The sequence below is a fragment of the Rhineura floridana genome, chromosome 7 (assembly GCF_030035675.1).
Source record: "Rhineura floridana isolate rRhiFlo1 chromosome 7, rRhiFlo1.hap2, whole genome shotgun sequence".
Lineage (NCBI taxonomy): Eukaryota > Metazoa > Chordata > Lepidosauria > Squamata > Rhineuridae > Rhineura > Rhineura floridana.
In genome coordinates, this window is record NC_084486.1 from 11,358,287 (window position 1) to 11,377,340 (window position 19,054).

The following is a 19,054-nucleotide window of genomic DNA, read 5'->3' on the forward strand; positions in this document are numbered from 1 at the left end:
AAAAGGTCCTCAAATGCAAAGATATATCACTGAACACTAAAGTCAGGATCATTCAGACCATGGTATTTGCGATCTCTATGTATGGATGTGAAAGTTGGACAGTGAAAAAAACGGATAAGAGAAAAATCAACTAATTTGAAATGTGGTGTTGGAGAAGAGCTTTGCGGATAACATGGACTGCAAAAAAGAAAACTAATTGGGTGTTAGAATAAATTAAACCAGAACTATCACTAGAAACTAAAATGATGAAACTGAGGTTATGATACTTTGGACACATAATGAGAAGACATGATTCATTAGAAAAGATAATAATGCTGGGAAAAACAGAAGGGAGTAGAAAAAGAGGAAGGCCAAACAAAAGATGGATTGATTCCATAAAGGAAGCCACAGACCTGAACTTCCAAGATCTGAACAGGGTGGTTCATGACAGACGCTCTTGGAGGTCACTGATTCATAGGGTCGCCATAAGTCGTAATCGACTTGGAGGCACATAACAACAACAAAATAAGCAATGTAAAATGGATTAAGTCATCAATGGAACTTCTGCTAGCAGGACATGATTTGATAATCAAATTGCAGCTCATGGAAGTCACCACTGCATATTCTGTGAGGACTATCCCACATGCTCATGAGAGCTGACCACTTGGCAATTACTTATGCAAACTAGGGCCTATTTAGAACATATGAATCCGTTCTTGATGCCACAATGGATATTCTGCACTGAAGTTGAGAGTCAAAGTATATCAGCTTTTATATCTTACAAAACAAAACCCAAGTTTCTAGCTCCTGTTGTTATGGTGCATGGCTTGACAAACAGGTGTATGCATGACACATTGCTATACTACCTTGGAATGCAAACGGAGTTACTGGCTTGAACAGATTTTCCAACATGAAATGCATCCACAATATTAAAAGCTTTTCCAGCCTTCTGAAATGTGAATAACCCATGTGGATGGCAAGCTTGATATACGTGAATGTTCAAAGCAAATACTCCTCCATATACATTCTGAGGAGTTGCAATTATGCAAAGAATGTGCCCCATGATTGCCTTATATTTTCTCTTAGGCCGCATTCATAGCTGCAGTGATTCACATTGCTGGCTGCTCATAACACAACAGAATGGGCAAGAACTCCACATATGCAGTTCTTCTTATGAGGTTCTGGCAGGTTTTCAATACACCAACGCAAATCCCTGAAAAAAGAGGCTATGTTTCAATTTGCCAAACCTCACAGAGGACTGTTCACAAAGGGCTTTTCTAGCCAGGGAGTTCCATACAGTTACATTGTGAGCAGCCACCCAGTGGGATTGTAGTATACCAGAATGAGAATAAGAAGAGAGAAGGTTGGACAGAGCTGCGTAGATATTCTTCCTTTCCATAAGACACTTTGATTATTTTAAACAGGCAAGTGGGATATGAAAAATGATTGCTGCTACTACTATTTATTATTAATTAATTATTAATTAATTAATTAAATTGATATCTTGCCCTTCCTCCCAGAGGGAGCCTAGGGAAGCAAACAAAAACACTAGAACACTAAAAAACACTAAAAACATATTTAAAATATCTTTAAAACAGAACACCTTTAAAAAAAATTCCAACACAGATGCAGACTTGGATAAGGTCTCTACTTACAAGGCTTGTCCAAAGAGGAAAGTACAATTATATACTCCTCCTCTTGGCATCTCATCTCCACAGGCCATCAAAACTTCAATTTCTATATCCAACATCTCCATTTTCCATCCTCTTCAATTCCATTTCAATCCAAGCCTGAACCTTATATATTTGGGTTGGCTTCTGGAGTGTCAGTGAAGAATGGAGATTTTTTAATTATCAGTTCAAGGGGAGGTTGCTTTTGTCACCCTGAGCCTTCAATATAGAGTTGGTAACACACACACACTCTCTCTCACACACACACACACTAAATAAAATATTGTTTGCCACAAACTCCAGAGATTTGTACTCATTTTGCATAATTTATATTGGTTTGTTTTTCCACATTGCAATATTAGGATCTGATGGGAGGCACTTAGGAAATGTCCATTGTTGTTTGTGTATTACCATTTTATAGTGTTTGTTTTGCTTTTATAAGTGTTTTTATCCAACCTACAACCTTGGGATAACTGACGAAAAAGAAAATAATGTGGAGGCCCAGAACAAGGACTGTATTAATCCTCCATGCTTTCTGATCTAGAAATCACAGAGAATTTTAAAGAAACTGGGAATTTTCATGCAGATTTTATAAAGCCCCCTCTCCAAACTCTTCCTGTTATTCTTCTTTTCCCCCCTTTAAAATGTATTATTATTTAAAATGTGCTATTATTGTGCTGTGTTGCATTTGGCTGCTATATTGCAGACAAAGCAAACACCCTTGTCAGACAGCGGTTGCAGTTATCCTGTTTTGCATCCAGCGTGGGGACAAGCCACCTCTGGCTATGCACTGTGTAACAATGTGCCTTTATTGCTACAAACTTGGAGGCAGCAGAATTTTACAAATTTAGCAATCACCCATCTGAGAGTCAAATTAAATTAAATTCTCCTTCAATCAATTTTTGCTTCCTTGCTAGGATTGCCAAAATTTGCTTTTGTGTGTGCCCGTGAATGTATGGTGCAGTGTTGCAACCGTCCCTTTAAAACCCATCATACCAATCAGCAGGTTAAACTGTCAAGCAAGCTGATGTAAGGTCCCTTTGAATTACTGAGTGAGGGATATTCTTCCTGCCAGGTTCTGTCCCCTGTAGGCACTATGGAGAAGTATTATAGGGCAGTTCTTACCTTGGGAATTAGCCTGCAAGACCCCAATGCTGTCATCAAACTGCATAGACTTGATGTTGAGTGATGCCAAGATGCATTCCTTGTCCTGCAGCGAAGTATCATCAATATTATTCTGATTGGCTGACAGGATTACGCACATGTCGCAGAGGTTGATGTTGACAGCCCTTAAATCAGCTCGACTTAATGGTGTACCCTTCGGCAGAGAGTGAGAGAGAGAAAAAAGAGAGGGGTGGGAGAAGAAATGGAAAAAAACAAATTAAATACTGAGAAGGAGCTTTGGGAAATTATATAACAAGTATCTTTTTTATGCTCTGACATTAAGCTGGTCTAACTATGTGCCAGGGAATAGAAGAAATGTGCTAATCTAAAGGGTAGTTGGTGCTGATGGCAGCATTTTAGCGTTAAGTCTCAATACTCAGTCAAGCTATTTCTACAAACAAGAAATAGGAATGATGTCAGCACTCTGCATCTTGTCTGCAACTCAGAATCAACTTAATTCCATTCACCCTTGTGTGGCAAGGTCTGGCTTTCTAAGCATAGCAAGGGGTATGTTCAGATATCAGCTATTCAAAATGTCAGGCCATGTTAATCCTAGGAAAAAGAGTAACCATTTAAGTAGGATGCTTTATATACCCAAATGCAAACAACACACATACTACTTGAAGCAATTCCAAAGAAATTGGAATCCTTTCCTAGTCACCCCCCATGTGCTTAAACAAACTAGTATTTAAAAGTGTGTGATTAAGCCCTTTAAAAGAAGAAGGAACCACCTGTCATTCTCCAGAAGCAAAATTACCTATCAGAAGTGAGGTTCTGGGTGCAGCCATGTGCTGGGACTAGATTGTGGGGTTGTGTGGCTGACCCCACAATGAGGAAGGGAGCAGCTCTTGCTGGTTCTTGTGAGAGTGCTTTGACCTCACAAGAATCCCTGGGATCTCGTGGAGGGGCAATGCTACGACTCCTTAAAAGGCCTGGCACCATGCCATTTCACCCTCTTCTTATCTCCCTTGCCAAACTTGCCTAAGTCACCCACTTTCAGTTGGAGAGCTCTCACGGAGGCTTTATGCAGTTGCTGGTTGATGGGGCCAGAAAGGATTTTTTATTCCCAAATGGATTTTTTCCTTTCTCTCTGTGAATAGCTATGTTTTATTAGCCATTACCTTCATTTGTCACAACTCCTGTGGAAATGGCATTGGGCAGGATCCCTGACATAAGCAGGACCCCCTCATAGGGTGTGGGAGTAGCATTTAGAGTCCAGCCTGAGCTTGGGGGGAGGCAAAGCTGAAGACATGTTGCTCAGGTTGCCAGTAAGACTCCAAATGCCTGGCACGCACCACTGGGTCCTTTTGTGCTGTCCAGTGCTGAGGTGCTCCTCAGCAGACATGCTGAGGCACTGGTCAGATAACAGTCATGTTGTTATAAAGGATTCAGATCCTGCTCCCATGCCATGCCAACCCTGTCTACATATTGTAATCAATAAAGTTGTGGCCTGCTTCAACCCACACCTGGTTTCTCATTCTCATTGCCATGAGGGGCAGCACAATGTGCGTACAACCACGATATAGCAAAATGTTGTGATGCTCTTATGGCATTTACTGACATTTACTTGAAAATAAGGGATCATTAAATCATAATGGCCCCTATGTGAAGGCCACCAAAATGCATTTATGCACTTCACTGTTCCAGTTTTAGAAGGTCCTTTCCCAGTACAATGACACATGGATGTATATGAGCCACTGCAAGGGAAAAATACCAGTGTGCTATGCCATCTACTTCATGTATGACCATAGATGAGTGCCTCTATTTAAATAACAAAAAAGTTCACATTAATTACATTCACACTAGGGCTAGAAAGACCTGTCAATTTCTCTTGTCTCAGTTTCTAATTTTTCTAATCTTAAATTCGGTTCTCTACATTTTTGCAGCAATTTGCAAATTCTCCAGCATTTTAGTGCAATTTTTTAAACTAATGTACACATTTTTTCAAGCCATTTCTCATCATATAATGCATTTTGGCATGTTATTTTCACTCATATATTCATTTTTATGCACACTTTCCCCTAATATATGCATTTTTGTAAACATTGGTTGGTGGAGTGCATCACAAAATTCAAGGAAATGTGAATTTCAAATGATGGCTGTGTTTCAGGTCTCATATTGTTTCGGAATGTGTGAATTTGATACATTTGGGTTGAAATGTGAACAGAATCAAAATTCTCACCCATCCCTAGTTGATGTATAGTATTTACATGTACAGTATTTACTATATATGCTAGCATGATTTACATCTAAGCCATAGCTGGTGTGCAAATACTGCATGGATAAGGGTCAGCGGTCAATATAAATATAAAAATGTGTTGCTGAATTACAGGGAATGTAACATAGGTATGTGCATTACACATGCCCAGCACCTTGGAGAAACTGGGTGTGACTGAGAGATGCATGAGTAATTCTTGTTAGTTGTCTTTTGTTTTGTGACAGTGGGGTGACTCCTCATGAGATAGCTGCAGCTTTAAGAAGAAACATGAAGCAGCTTGGACAGACTGCAAGCTGGGTTTTAAGCCTTGTCGCTTTTAGGCAGAAAAGAAAACAGGCAGTATTAATGCAAAGCATTTGATGTGGAAATCATCACAATACTCTTGCTGCCTTGCCCCTTGTCCGGTGGGTGTAAACAGCAACTTAATAGAAATTTGCACTATCATTAGCAGTAAAGCATATACGGCAACACCAAGTAGTGAAGAATTGGGGCCCTTTCAATTCAGGACTCACTGTGTTAGTAAAACATTTGTATCATCTGACTGTATACCTCCTTAAAAAGATGAAATGCCACTGTCAGGCTGTTAAATAAAGCAAAGCCAGCAGGCCAGCCTTTCAAAAGTCTTTATGGATGCAGATAGATAGACAAATATTACAAAAACATTTTCAAAGGTTTCATAGGCATAAATAATGCCATAAGTAATGACTGTCATACTGTCAGAAAAAAATCATAACATCAAAAATGGCTGCATGCGGGGCACTCAAGCAAGTGTTTAATAGATAACATCGCTAACGTATTTGATAGCAGCTGAAATTCATCCTTGACGAGGGACTGAGCACGTCTGCAAATTTCTTCTAATAAGGTCTCCCAGGGCTTAGTTTTCACAGATACAACAAACAGGGAAAAGGCCGTCCTGAGGCCTATAACCAGATAAAAGAAAAGAAGCACAAGATCAAAGCTAGTGTGATTCTGTATTTAAAAGAAAGAAAGAAAGGCTTTAGACTTACAGGCAAGATTGAGACCTTGGGGAAGTTATGCATTGTCTCCCATTCTCTCCTCAAGTATTCAAGGGAGCCCACAAACACAATGTGCTTGAGCTCATGGTAGTGGAAGTTGCTGGCTCTTAATGGCATCACAAAATTTCTTAGTCCTATCAGTGCTGATGTCACATCTCCAAATATGCAAACCACCACATGGCCACTTAACACTGTCATGGCTGCTTCACTTCGAGTCTGGAAAAGGAAAACAAATTCAAGAAAGAAGGCAATAGAGAAGAAAATGAGTTTGTTTATTTTTAAAATATAAGTCTGGCCTTGGAAACTGAAGGCTGATCTCTGAGTTACATACTTAGGCTTCTTGTATCCATTTTTCTGGCAGTAAGCTTCACTGAACTCAATGGAACTTACTTCTGAGTTGTATGGGATTGTATGGGTTGTATGTATGGGATTGGACAGTGACTATCAAGGTAATACAGTTGATCATAATACCAGGGCAGGGGGATGACATATGTAGAAAGCAAAAGTTGATTTTCTGCAAAATGCATACTTTAAGGTCCACCTTTAGAGAAGCAATCTCTATGGGCCACACAAGCACACTGTGTGTTTTCCAGGATATCCGGCATGGGAATCATTCACAGGAGTACGATCCCCCAACAGAAAAGGAAATGTCTAAATCAGCCCTAAATCTTATGAATGCAGTGGAATTCCTTTCGATTTAATGCATAATTTATTGCTGGCAATCAGATATTCAATGGGAATTGATGGACCATTGCTGCTGTACTAACATATCCCATTGATCTCTGTTATCCTGTTCTTTCAAGAGTGGCATAGGAGGCAACACACAGGAAATAGAACACTTTGACAAAATCTCCTGCCCTAGCCTCTTTAATGAGCAACCAGCTGGAGAGAGAGAGAGTGTACACATGCCCATCCACATTTCTATATATTATTTACTGCTGTTCACATATTTGCACTATTGGCAGTCACGCAGAGCAAAACTAAATAAATTATTTCAGTCTCAATCATCATCAGCAAAATTGTATAGATAATGGTTTCAATTACAGGGCAATCCAAAAAGACTTGGCAACAGTGACTATTGCATAGATAGGTTAATCCTACCTCCAATACATATACAAAACAGAAATATTTGAATATTAAGTAACTCCACTCTTCCATCTTTTTTCTCAGCCACAAGAAGGTCTCTTGCTGTTGACACAAATCTAACCTTTCTTCTTCACCATCCCCTTTGTGTGCAGCTCCAAACTGAATATGGTCAGGGCATTATCTTTCTCTCTCTCTTCTCCACTTCAAATTTATCCTGAAAACCTTTTTCATGAAGCCTTGGCTTAAAAATTGATTACAGCTGGAATGAGGATTATGGTATTTACATATGGGGCATTTGCCACCTTTGCCTCTATCTTTAGGAAAAGGCCCATAGGTCAGTGGCAGAGCATCTGTTTGGCATGCAGAAGATCCCAGCTTCAATCTCTGACATCTCCAGGTAGGGCTGGAAGAGAACCCTGCCTGAAACATGCGGAGCTGCTGCCAACCCGTGTATGCCAGGGGTAAGGAAACTTTTTGGCTCTCGTAAAGATCTGGTCCCACTCCGTGGCCAATTTTGTCAGCTGAGAGGGGCAACCCACCTGTCAATCACATGTCATGATGATGTCCCACCCACCTGTCAAAATCCCCTGCACAGAGTTCCCAAGCTTGGGAACCACAATGCAAGGCTCGTTGCCAGCCCTATGGTTTGCAAGCTTCCTTGTATTGCTCCTTTTCACCTCCGATGTTGCAGGTGGAAAGAAGGAGGGCAGGGAGGCTTCAAACAGCAGTGCTGGGATGGAGAAATGTTTTCTATAGAATGGAAACCGCTTCCCTCAAGCAAAGGTTGGGAGTGTGCCTTGCTCCAGCAAAGGAACAACCAGGAACCCACTTTAAGCTCCTTATTATTCATTTGAAACCCCACACTTACCCACCCCATACCTGATGTTGTGTATGACATCAGGTGTAGGGTGGGTGAGCATAGCTTCCTCAAAATTGCCTGGCAGGCCAAATGGTTTTGCCCATGGGCCAGAGGTTTCCCATGCTGTGTAGACCATACTGAGTTAGAAGGATAATAATCTCACTTTGTATAAGGCAGTTTCCTATGTTACCTCCCTCTGTTGATTTCCCTGTTGTCTAGTTTAGATTGTAAGCTCTTTAGGGGCAGCAGGTATTTTTTTAATCCCCAAAATTTGGTAAGCTGCCATGCACAGTAATTGTGCAACCATCACCATCATCATCTTTATCCAGCTTTGTCACTAGAGACCAGAGTGGGTAGGAATGCCTCTCACCAGCTCCTGCTGGTACAACAGCTGTGGCCGTTCCTGGATCAGGACAGCTCAACCACAGTAGCTGAGGCACTGGTAAATTCAAGATTAGATTATTGCAATGCACTCTATGGGTCCCTTGCATTTGGTCCAGAAACTGCAATTAGCACATAATGCTGTGCCATGATTGCTGACAGGAGTGAGACCCTGTCAGCATATTACACCCCTGCTCAAAGATCTGCACTGGTTGCTGATTTGTTACCAAGCCAGATTTGAGGTGCTAATATTAGTATATAAACCCCTCAACAGTTTGGGATCACTTTGAGGACTGGCTTACCCAATGTGCCAATTCAACCACTTAGATCTGCAGAACTGGCACTTTTACTAATGCCATATAATATTTGTTTCACATTTGCAAGGAATCAATCTGTTAGTGTGGCAGCACCTATTCTTGAATCTTCCTGCCTATTAATATTAAGCAAGCTGCTTTGTTGTACTTTTTCTGATGCCTACTGAAAAACCTTTTTGTTTAGGCAAGCCTACCCGTATATGTGATTTTATTATGAGGATTTTCTTTTTAAAGCTGTTGGTTTTATCTATATTTTAATTATTTTATTATGTCTACTTGTTTTTAATGTCTGTTGATTTTATTGGTACTTCCTTATGGACATTTTATATTATTTTATGAAACCTGTTCAGAGGATTTTTTAAATCTATGTTATTAAATTTTATAAAGTAAAATAATAAGAGCAGACCTGGGAAAGATCATGGCAAGGATCTCAATAAGCGATAAGCATACACAAAACCAAAGTGTATGTGCAGATCCTTGGTTGCAAGTGGCCTGACTTTTAGAGGGCACTGTTGCAACAAAAACAGAAAATGTAACCTGGCTGCACATGCAGTTGTTCCCTGCAGCCATTCCCTCACACATATGCATCTCTTATTGGGACCATAGCACATCCCCAAGAACCAATTTATTTAACTCAGTACAAGCCAGTCCTGTGTAGCAGGGCTATCTTCTAATGTTAAAAAAAAAATACAGCCAATCCCACTGAACGAAACAGACATAAGGGGACTGTGGATTAAACTGAAATAAAAAGTAGGACTGGAGACAAAGTATTTTTTTCAGATAGTTGAAAGTAACATGAAAGAGCCATCACTGCCTGTAGTATATGCACACTCATTTTTTCAAAGTCATCTGTCTCCAGAGGTGACATTTTGCTCACACATGTTCTTAACAATGCATATGTTGACTATTGTCAGCTGATTTTAAGTTATTATTTGTATGGTTGCTATGAAAGGGGTCTCTCTCTCTCTCTCTCTCACACACACACACACACATACACACACACCCCTTTTCCATGTGCAAATGAAATGAAAAATGTTGTGTCACAACCAGACCAGGAGGCCACCCCAATGTCATTTTTTTCACACACAAACTTTTTGAAGTGGAACATTAAGGTCATTAGCGTCATGTCTGTTTGAAATATATTTAAAATATTCTAGTTGACATCTGTCGCCCTCAGTTATTTAAGAACATAAAGGAAAGTTGTCTCTGGTGGTCTAATGAACACTATGGAGTGCATATCAGTTTAAACAGTTTTGAATCAAATTCGTAACAATTTACTCAGTGGAATTGACTGGTTTATCGATTGCTTAAATGCCAATATTGCAATTCTAGACAATGTCATGGTTATTATACAAACTCCCTGAGGAACCTGAGGAACAAGGTTTTGTCTCCCAATCGTTAGACTAAACCAGAGCTGTCACCATTATTGGTTGCACCATTTAGTGGTGCAGGGAAATCTTGAGGAAGCAGACGTTAAAAAAAAGCTGCATCAACTACAACAGAGTGAAAACTCACCAGGGAGTTCATTTCACATGTCATCAGTTTTGTCTATGAGATGCGGAGTTGCTACTCTTTGATTCAAGCACATGAACATAACGGCAGAAACTTTCACTGAACCTAACAAACTAGAAAAGGCCTTTTAATTATATTTAATTAGTTGAGTCAGTTCGATGACTGGCCCCACAAGGAATAAAAGGAAGATGGAGAGTGCCCAAATTAAGGACTCTGATAAGAAGAATAGCAGCAATACACTTCGGCTTGCTGGTCTGAGGTTAGAACTTGATGTTGTGGGAGGCACAGGGCTATTGCTAAAAATGGCACTCTGTCTTAAAATTCTTTACCTCTGTAGCACATAGAATTTCTCACCCGAAGTCGCCAATGCTGTGCAAAGTGGAGCAGAGGAACACACAATGCCATGATGTCACGACACAGGGTTTTACTACATGATACAGAGCACGAAGGGCAGAACTCAACATGGAAACGCTGTTTATAGCATCAGCCTCATGTTTCTTGCAATGTCTAAAATTGCCCTGCAAATGTGTGAAACAGAGGTCACTGCTTAGTGATAATGGATAAACATGCTGGCTATTGGGAGATCCAAGATAAAAATATTTTCTTTTGCATTGTCACCTGGTTCTGAAAGACCAGCTGGCACATCTAGGCTTTTAAGATGCATACACATTTAATCTAGTGAAGTTCTTGAACTTTATCATTTGACTGGTTTGAAAAGAGAATTTCAGTGCTGTAGCTATGGAAACTTACTTTAACTTGCATGTAGCAGAAGAAGAGCTCAAAGGACACCATAGATATTACATTATGGTAATCAAGGCTGCGGCATTGATCAGATTAACTGTAGATGAATCAGCTAACTCATATATCACATTTAAAATGCTGATTCTGAACTGGACTTTAATATTATGAAGGCTATTCAATCATGCTAACTGCACAGTTGTAAAGTATCTGTAGCAAAAGATACACGCTAAGGAATCTCTTGATCCTATTGATTTTCCATATAACAAATGACTTGTTTATATATATTTAATTAAGAAACCCATAAGTGAAGTCTCAAATTATGTGAACACTCAGTATTGATGTAGGTATTTTATTCCCTACAGCTACTTATAGCTCCCAAGTTGTGAAGGTACAGGATCTAAAGGTAAACTTGTGGTAAATAATTACATCAGGCAGCATGAAAAGTAAAACTTGACAGCAAAGTGGGAACCACAGTTGTAGAACATTGACATGGAACAGGAAACCTCATTGGGCTGCGCACCAAAACTTTTGGACCTACCAACAGTCAGGAAAATGTGTTGTATAAGGCACAAATGACCTACAGTCCATAGATTTTTCATCCTGAAGTTCATTAATCACTGAATTGGTTATAAGCAAGATAATAAAAAAAACTGCTAACAAATTCAACATAGTGCGGTCTGATAGTATGGTATGACTTAGGAAGCGCTACTTCATTCCAGATACCCACCAAAATAACCTTGTCAATCTCCTTGGCTGGAGACCAATGAAACATTCCCGTGGAGTCATATTTTTTCACATTGCAATCCATGTTGTCAACTTGTTCATTGCCGGGTATTAATAAGGGGTCATGTCTAAAGAAGAAAAAATGTCAAGGTGAATATCAGTGGAGCAGTGTCTGTAATATGCTTTGACACACCTGTTTTTAAGATGCTAATGAAAGAATGAAGTTATATTTAAAGTTGGGGAATTCAGAGGCAGAGAAAAAAGAAATAGTCTCACAATAACCTTTTATGAAAAATAAGTAGTTCCCGCACCTTATGACCCATGAATGTCCCCACTCCACCCTGGTCTTCCTTCCTTCCCCAAATAAACATCAAAAGAGTCCCTATCAGCATCTGCAGTGAAGCAGAAGGGATAGGTACGGAGCCTCCATGCTGGCTGACTAGCATGAGGATGGGAAGCCAATTGCTTGCTTTTACTGCATACAACTTCTGACGTAACACTCTTCGAAGTAAAAGCTTTAACAGGTTGCACTTTAAATATCTTAGCCATTTGCCCAATTGTATTTTGCTTTCCCAAACTGAAGCCCTTTAAAGATTCAGCAGTGTGTCATTTTACGGCAAACTGTCTAACAAATGCCCACATCTAGAATACATGATTTTAATACTAAACAAAAATGCTCATTTTTATGACAGTTATAGCATGTGAAACAACCTTCAAAGCATTTCTGGCAATAATAATAATAATAATAATAATAATAATAATAATAATAATAATAATAATAATAATAATAATATCACCCTCACATATTGAAGGGAGGCCAGGAGGCAAAAAGACTGAAAAATCTTCCACAATGCCCATTCCTAGCATGCTGCATTGATCATGCCCCCTTGGGTTTCCAGCTTTAATGAGGTTAATTAACTAACCGAGCATATTTTAACTTTGATTTCTGAAGAGCTAACCAATTTTGTAAGTCGTATAGCAGGGATGGGGAATCTTATGGCTCTCCCAATGGTGCTGGACTCCAAATCCCATCAGTCCCAACCAGCATAGACAGTGGTTGGGGATAGCAGAGTTATAGTCCCGCAACATCTGGAGGATCACATAATTCACCATTCCTGTCATATAGCCCCAGTGATTCTCTGATCCTTCTGGTCTTCCAATCTTGGCCTGTTCTCTCCCCTCGGCAACACTGCTGGCTCTTTCTAATGCAGGACATTGTAGTGGAGCCCTGCCCCTCCTCCCAACTGCCTTTCCCAGAGAACAAAAGGAGAGCCCTACTGGATCAGGCCAGTGGCCCATCTAGTTCACCCTTCTTTTCTCACAGTGGCCAACCAGGTACCCATGGGAAGCCCACAGGCAGGACATGAGCACAATAGCACTTTCCCCTCCTGCAGTTTCCAACAACTGGTATTCAGAGGCATGCGGCCTCCAACCATGGAGGAACAGCATAGCCAACGTGGTTAGTAGTTATTGATAGCCTTGTCCTCCATGAATTTGTCTAATCCTCTTTTAAAGCCATCCAAGTTGGTGGCCATCATTGCTTCTTGTGGGAGCAAATTCCATAGTTTAACTATGTGCTGTGTGACGGAGAACTTTATTTCGTCTGTCTGTCCTGAATCTTCCAATATTCAGCTTTATTGGATGTCCATAAGTTATGAGAGAGGGAGAAAAACTTTTCTCTATCCACGTTCTCCACACTGTGCATAATTTTATACACTTCTATCATGTCTTACTCACTTTTTTCCTAAACTAAAAAAACACAAATGCTGCAACCTTTCCTCATAGGGGAGTCACTCCATCCCCTTGATCATTCTAGTTGCCAATTTCTGATCCTTTTCCAACTTTACAATATCCTTTTAAGAGTTGGAAAAGTTTCAGAAAAGGGCAACCAGAATGATCAAGTGGATGGAGCAATTCTCCTATAAGGAAAGGTTGCACCTGCAAAAAGACTTCTGGGTGAATGTGTGGGTCCCATCCAGGTGTTGGCTGGTGTCTGGGATCACCTCCCAGGCAGTGTGCCTGCCGGTTGTGGCTGCTAGCACAAAGTGTGGGGCCTGGAAAGGCCAATTCCCCCCCTCATGGTTCTGATCCCAAGTCACTCCAATTCTATATTCACAAGTTCCTTTTGTGGAGGTGAAGCTTAATGCATAAGCATAAAGATTTTCAAAATGTGTTCTGCAGTCCAAGGTTCCTCGGAAGCATGTGAATTGTTTGTCAGTGAAATCGACAGTAGTGTTGGAAAATCTTAGTGGAAAACACATTGTCCACCATGACCAATTTCCTCCTGCAATGCACGGCCGCAGAGGAGTACTGGGTGGGTGCGCTGAAGGGTATACTCTCAGCTACTCTGCAGCAACACCGAGGCCCCATAGGCTTGGTCAATGCCCCAATGCAAAGTAAATGCATACTCTGAAACATACCATAAAATGCTCTATAATGCACACAGGTTCTGTGGCAGATAAAGTTTCTTAGTAGACATACTGACGTGAAGTGTTTCTGAAGCTGAAAAGTATGAAAGCCACTGGGTTTACAAACATAATTAGATCCCACATATTTGGGGAGTTACTTCAAATCTTTATCTCCTCACCCCCTGCATGCTTGCACAGGATTTGGGCCAAATCAAATGAATGTTTCCATCCTCAATCTAAGTGTCCTTATCAATGAATGTAGCTTGGGGTAAGTTGCAATGCTGCAAAGGTGGTAATGGGGAGTTTGTTAAAAAAAATCCTGCAGGAGGGGAAGACCCCCCTCACATGTTAGTAATTAAGATCATTATTTTAACCCTGATGGCCAGTAAAATGTAAATGTACTGCCTTCAAGTCAATTCCGACTTATGGCGACCCTATGAATAGGGTTTTCATGAGGCTGAGAGGCAGTGACTGGCCCAAGGTCACCCAGTGAGCTTCATGGCTATGTGGGGATTCAAACCCTGGTCTCCCAGGTTGTAGTCCAACACCTTAACCACTACACCACACTGGCTCTCTGATGGCTAGAGGCTGTAGGATTTCAGTGCATAGCAATATCCATCATTTTGTGCAAGGAAATAAATAGAAACCAATTGTATGAGCTGCAGAAAAGCTATCAAGCTACTTTTCTCACATCTATATCTCTAACAATATATATAGTTTCTCTGTTCTTATGGCAAAAATTATGTGTGCCTGAGTTAAAGTGCAGAGGAAAGTACAGTCTTTTCAGGGTTTTGCGGAGCATATAATGCCACTTATCAATTAAATTCAAGAGCGACACTAAATGCCATGCTACAGCTGCAAACCCAAAAAGCCTGCCTGGAAGACAACAGCCTAAAGCAAAACCACAAATCCTTTTCCCAGCAAACCTGCTGCGAGATAGCTGGCATTATATTTTAAAGAGCCCTTCTCCCCTTGCAGCATTTACAAGTACTCTAAACAGATTCAATTGGCGTTTTCAACTTTGGAACTTTTCTTCTGACTGACCTGGAAATGGGGGGAAAAGTCAAAAGAATGAAAAAGGCTCACGTCTTTCTTTTCTCACCCCCCCCAATTCTATTTCATTCCTTTTACCCTCTTCAAAAAATTAGCCCTCTGTATTCTGGGGGTTCTGTTAGTTTAAGGCAAGGATGGCTAATTGGGCCTTCAGTGGCCCTGCCACATTTTAATCAGGATATGTATAAAAATAAAAATTGATCACAATTTCACTTGTATCAAAAAAGGTGAGCAAAAGTACCATGTAAAAGCTTTGGCTGGTGGCCGAGCTGCAACCCTATCTGGAGAGGGACAATTTAGCTTCAGTTGTCTGTGCTCTGGTAATCTCTAGGTTAGATTACCACAATGCATTATACTTGGGGCTGCCTTTGAAGACAGGTTGGAAACTTCAGCAAGTGCAGAATTCAGCAGCCAGATTACTGACTGAGACCAGAAGGTCTGAACATATTACACTGATGCTTGCCTGACTGCACTAGCTATCAATTAGTTTCAGGGCTCAGTTCAAAGTGCTGGTTTTGGCCTTTAAAGCTCAGGTTTTGGCCTATACAGCTCAGGGCTGCAATAGCTCAAGGACTGCCTCTCCCCCTATGAACCAGCCCAGATCCTGTGGTCTTCATCAGAGGCCTTTCTCTGTGTACACCACCCAAAGGAGGTTCGACAGATGGGTGCCTTTTCAGTGAAATATACCTGGCATCATCATTGTCAGTTTTTAGGCAGTAGAGTAAGACCTTTTTGTTTACCCAGACCTTTGGTAATGAAGTTGCCTCCTATGGTGGTGCTCATCTTTTCGTGGTGTGGATAAGATTTGTCCTTATTACTGGATAAGCATTGTATATATTTTGTATTGTTCATTGTTTTAAAATTTTCTGGTTTCAAATTGCTATGATGTGATGTATTTTATCTTGTCAAGTCACACTGAGACTTTTTCTTTTGCATAAAGCAACTGAAAATGGAAATGGACTGCCTTTAAGTTGATCCCGACTTACGGCGACCCTATGAATAGAGTTTTCATGGTAAGCGGTATTCAGAGGGGGTTTACCATTGCCTCCCTCTGAGGCTGAGAGGCAGTGACTGGCCCAAGGTCACCCAGTGAACTTCAGGGCTGTGTGGGGATTCGAACCCTGGTCTCCCAGGTCGTAGTCCAACACCCTAACCACTACACCACACTGGCTCTCAAAGCAACTGATATATGTAATAACTAAATAAATAGTACAATAATGAATTACAACGGTATGTTTTGGAATTCTGTTAGGAACCAACTATTAAGAGTTGTGGCCACATGCAACTCAGTGAGACTTGCCTCTGAATAAACTACAAGCATAAAATGTATCAACAGTGCCCCAGCCAAGAATCAAAGGATGACCGCATGGTCTTATGATACTAACATATCTTATGGAAATTTGCCCCCAATGTTTGGGATGACAAATCACTCACTCCATGGAAGTCAAGGGGGTAAAGGCCTCATCAGCTCAAAGAATCATAGAATGGGAGGGCGGTCTTGTAGGCCATCCAGTCCAGGCCCTTCCTCCATGCAAGCAATCTAGAGAGACAGCATCCCCAGCAGAGGGCTGTTCAGCCTCTGCTTGAAGATCTATTGGAGATTTTATTTTTTTATTTAACAAATGTATATATCACTTGAATGTAAAGACCTCTACAAAAAATATTAACAATTGTCAATAAAATAGTTTAAAACAAATAATTAAAAACATATTTAAAACAAGAAAAACAGCTGCTAACTAAGATTAAAACAGATAAACATCTAAGTATCTGGAAAACTTCTTCTAAGACAGTTGCCAAGTAGTCAGCAAACACCTGTTGTGGTCTCCTGATCTTGCACAGCCTTAATCTACTGTTCCTTGCCTCTCCCATCCAGTCTTAAGCCACTGTATACCTCTTGTGTCAGTCTTATAAAATTTATTGCACAGCTACCTTGTGAGCATTAAGGACAACTCCTAATCTGCTTCTTAAGAAGGTGTTTCATTCTTCAACCTCTTTTCAGTAGGTTCATCCCAATTGGATGTGCTCTGTGTAGGTGAAACATGTCTTGGAAAATGACACTGACTTTATAACAGTCTGACACCCTGTGAATGAGTTAGGGTTGTTCCAGCCCTCAGGGTTGTTCTTAGTCTTCACCTGGAGATGTTCCCAGTTAGTGAACAGAATGGCCCCTAAAACACAAAAGTTGGCCATTCCCAACCAAAGGCTATATGCTGATGCCCGTCTTGTATACTGAAGTGCCAGTATTTATTTATTTGTTTATTTAAATAATAAATATTTATTTCACCACAAGATCCCTGGGTGGGTAACAATAATATAATCATACAATATTAAAATCCAATAAAACAACTTAAAACGAACCAAAGAATGTACATTCAACAATAGAGACAGTCCCACAAAAATCACACACATTTTAACTGTCAAAGACCAGGATAAAAAAAGAGTGTCTTCAGTAAATGAGGGTGCCTGACACACCTCTATGGGGAGGCAGTTCCACTTTTTGGGAGCTGCTACAGAGAATGCCCTCTCCCAGACTATCACTCCAATGCTTCCAAGACAGCTTATAGTTTGTTTGTACATATTAATTTGCATATTTCTTGTTGAAGGTCATGATCTCAAGGTAAATGATGCAACAAGCTCATTGAACGTAAGAAGGTTTGGGGCCTGGTTAGGACCTGGATAAGAGATCACCTAGAATCCCTTTGCATTCTGTCATCATGGCGAAAAGACAGGATATAAAGAAAATATATTTGCAGCCATTCAAGTTAGCAAGTAAAATGCTGTAGTAACTTTTGGCTGTCTTCTAAAGAAAACTCCTACGTTATAACTATATACATCATTATTACTGAGAATCATATTCACCATACCAATAGCACTATTAGAATGCAGAGTATACATTTAAGCCTTATTCCCATTTACATCCCCCATATCATAGATGGACAACCGAGACCAAGAGATAGTAGCTGAGGACATAATCAAATTATATCCAACAATATACCCACTAGATCAGTGGTTCTTAACCTTTTCCACTGCCAGCACCCCTTGGATTTCCAAAATATGCTCTCGCATCCCCTGAAAAAATACTGTTCATTTTTTAATTTAATTTAATTTAAATGTGTGTTTTAGCCTAACTTAGCTAAGATAAATGACAGTTTTCCAAAATCTTTGGTTGTTCTCTTGAACAACGCCTCGCACCCCTAGAAAAAGTGTATTGCACCCCCGGGGGTGCATGCACCCCAGGTTAAGAACCACTGCATTAGATCATACTGGCTTCGGTTAATGGAAAACCTCTAATATGACAATCAGATTAGATGCTTGTCTTGCCTCGCGAGGTTACCAGGCTTTGCTTACCTCCTAACTTGACTACTGCAATATGCTTATGTGGGACTACTTCTGAAGATCATCTGAAAGCTACAGCCAGAGCAAAATGCAACTGCCTAGATACTGGTGGGGACCAGAATATCTGAACATGTAACTTTAATTTAATTTAATTTTCAGTAGATTTCCAGGCCCAATTCAAAGTGCTGATTTTTAAAGCCCTAAATAGCTTGAACCCAGGTAATCTGAAGAATCACCTTCACCCATATAAGCATGCCTGCACACTAAGTTCTACTTCAGCAGTACTTCTTGAGTGCTCGCTGTTAAGATCAGCTAGACTGGCATGCCGAAGAGACAGGACCTTTTGTGTGGTGGCCTCAAAACTATGGAGCTCCGTTCCAATGGGCTTGTGCCTTGATCCTTCAACTCTAGAATTTAGGTAGGCCTTGAAGATCATCTTCATGACTGCCTTTTGTTATTAATAATGTACATCTTCAGTACAGCTTTTCATTTTAAACTGTACTTCTGTTCTGCTCTCATTGTTTTTCTGTTGTAACTTGCCTCTCACTTCTCTGTATGTTGCTTTGTGAGGGTGTAGTTCTAAAAAATGGCTTA

The 19,054-nt window shown here is 40.4% G+C and overlaps 1 protein-coding gene across 9 annotated transcripts in view; it reads right to left on the reverse strand.

Annotated features, from left to right (window-relative positions):
- KCNMA1 (potassium calcium-activated channel subfamily M alpha 1) overlaps positions 1–19,054 on the reverse strand; it is an 848,545-nt gene that overhangs the window by 87,807 nt on the left and 741,684 nt on the right. For all 9 annotated transcript variants that reach the window (XM_061634884.1, XM_061634892.1, XM_061634879.1 and 6 more), the window contains 3 exons: positions 11,668–11,791; positions 6,039–6,263; positions 2,775–2,967 (listed from right to left, as the gene is read on the reverse strand). In XM_061634884.1, the coding sequence (XP_061490868.1) occupies positions 2,775–2,967; positions 6,039–6,263; positions 11,668–11,791 (542 nt within the window). The remainder of the gene's footprint in view (positions 1–2,774; positions 2,968–6,038; positions 6,264–11,667; positions 11,792–19,054) is intronic.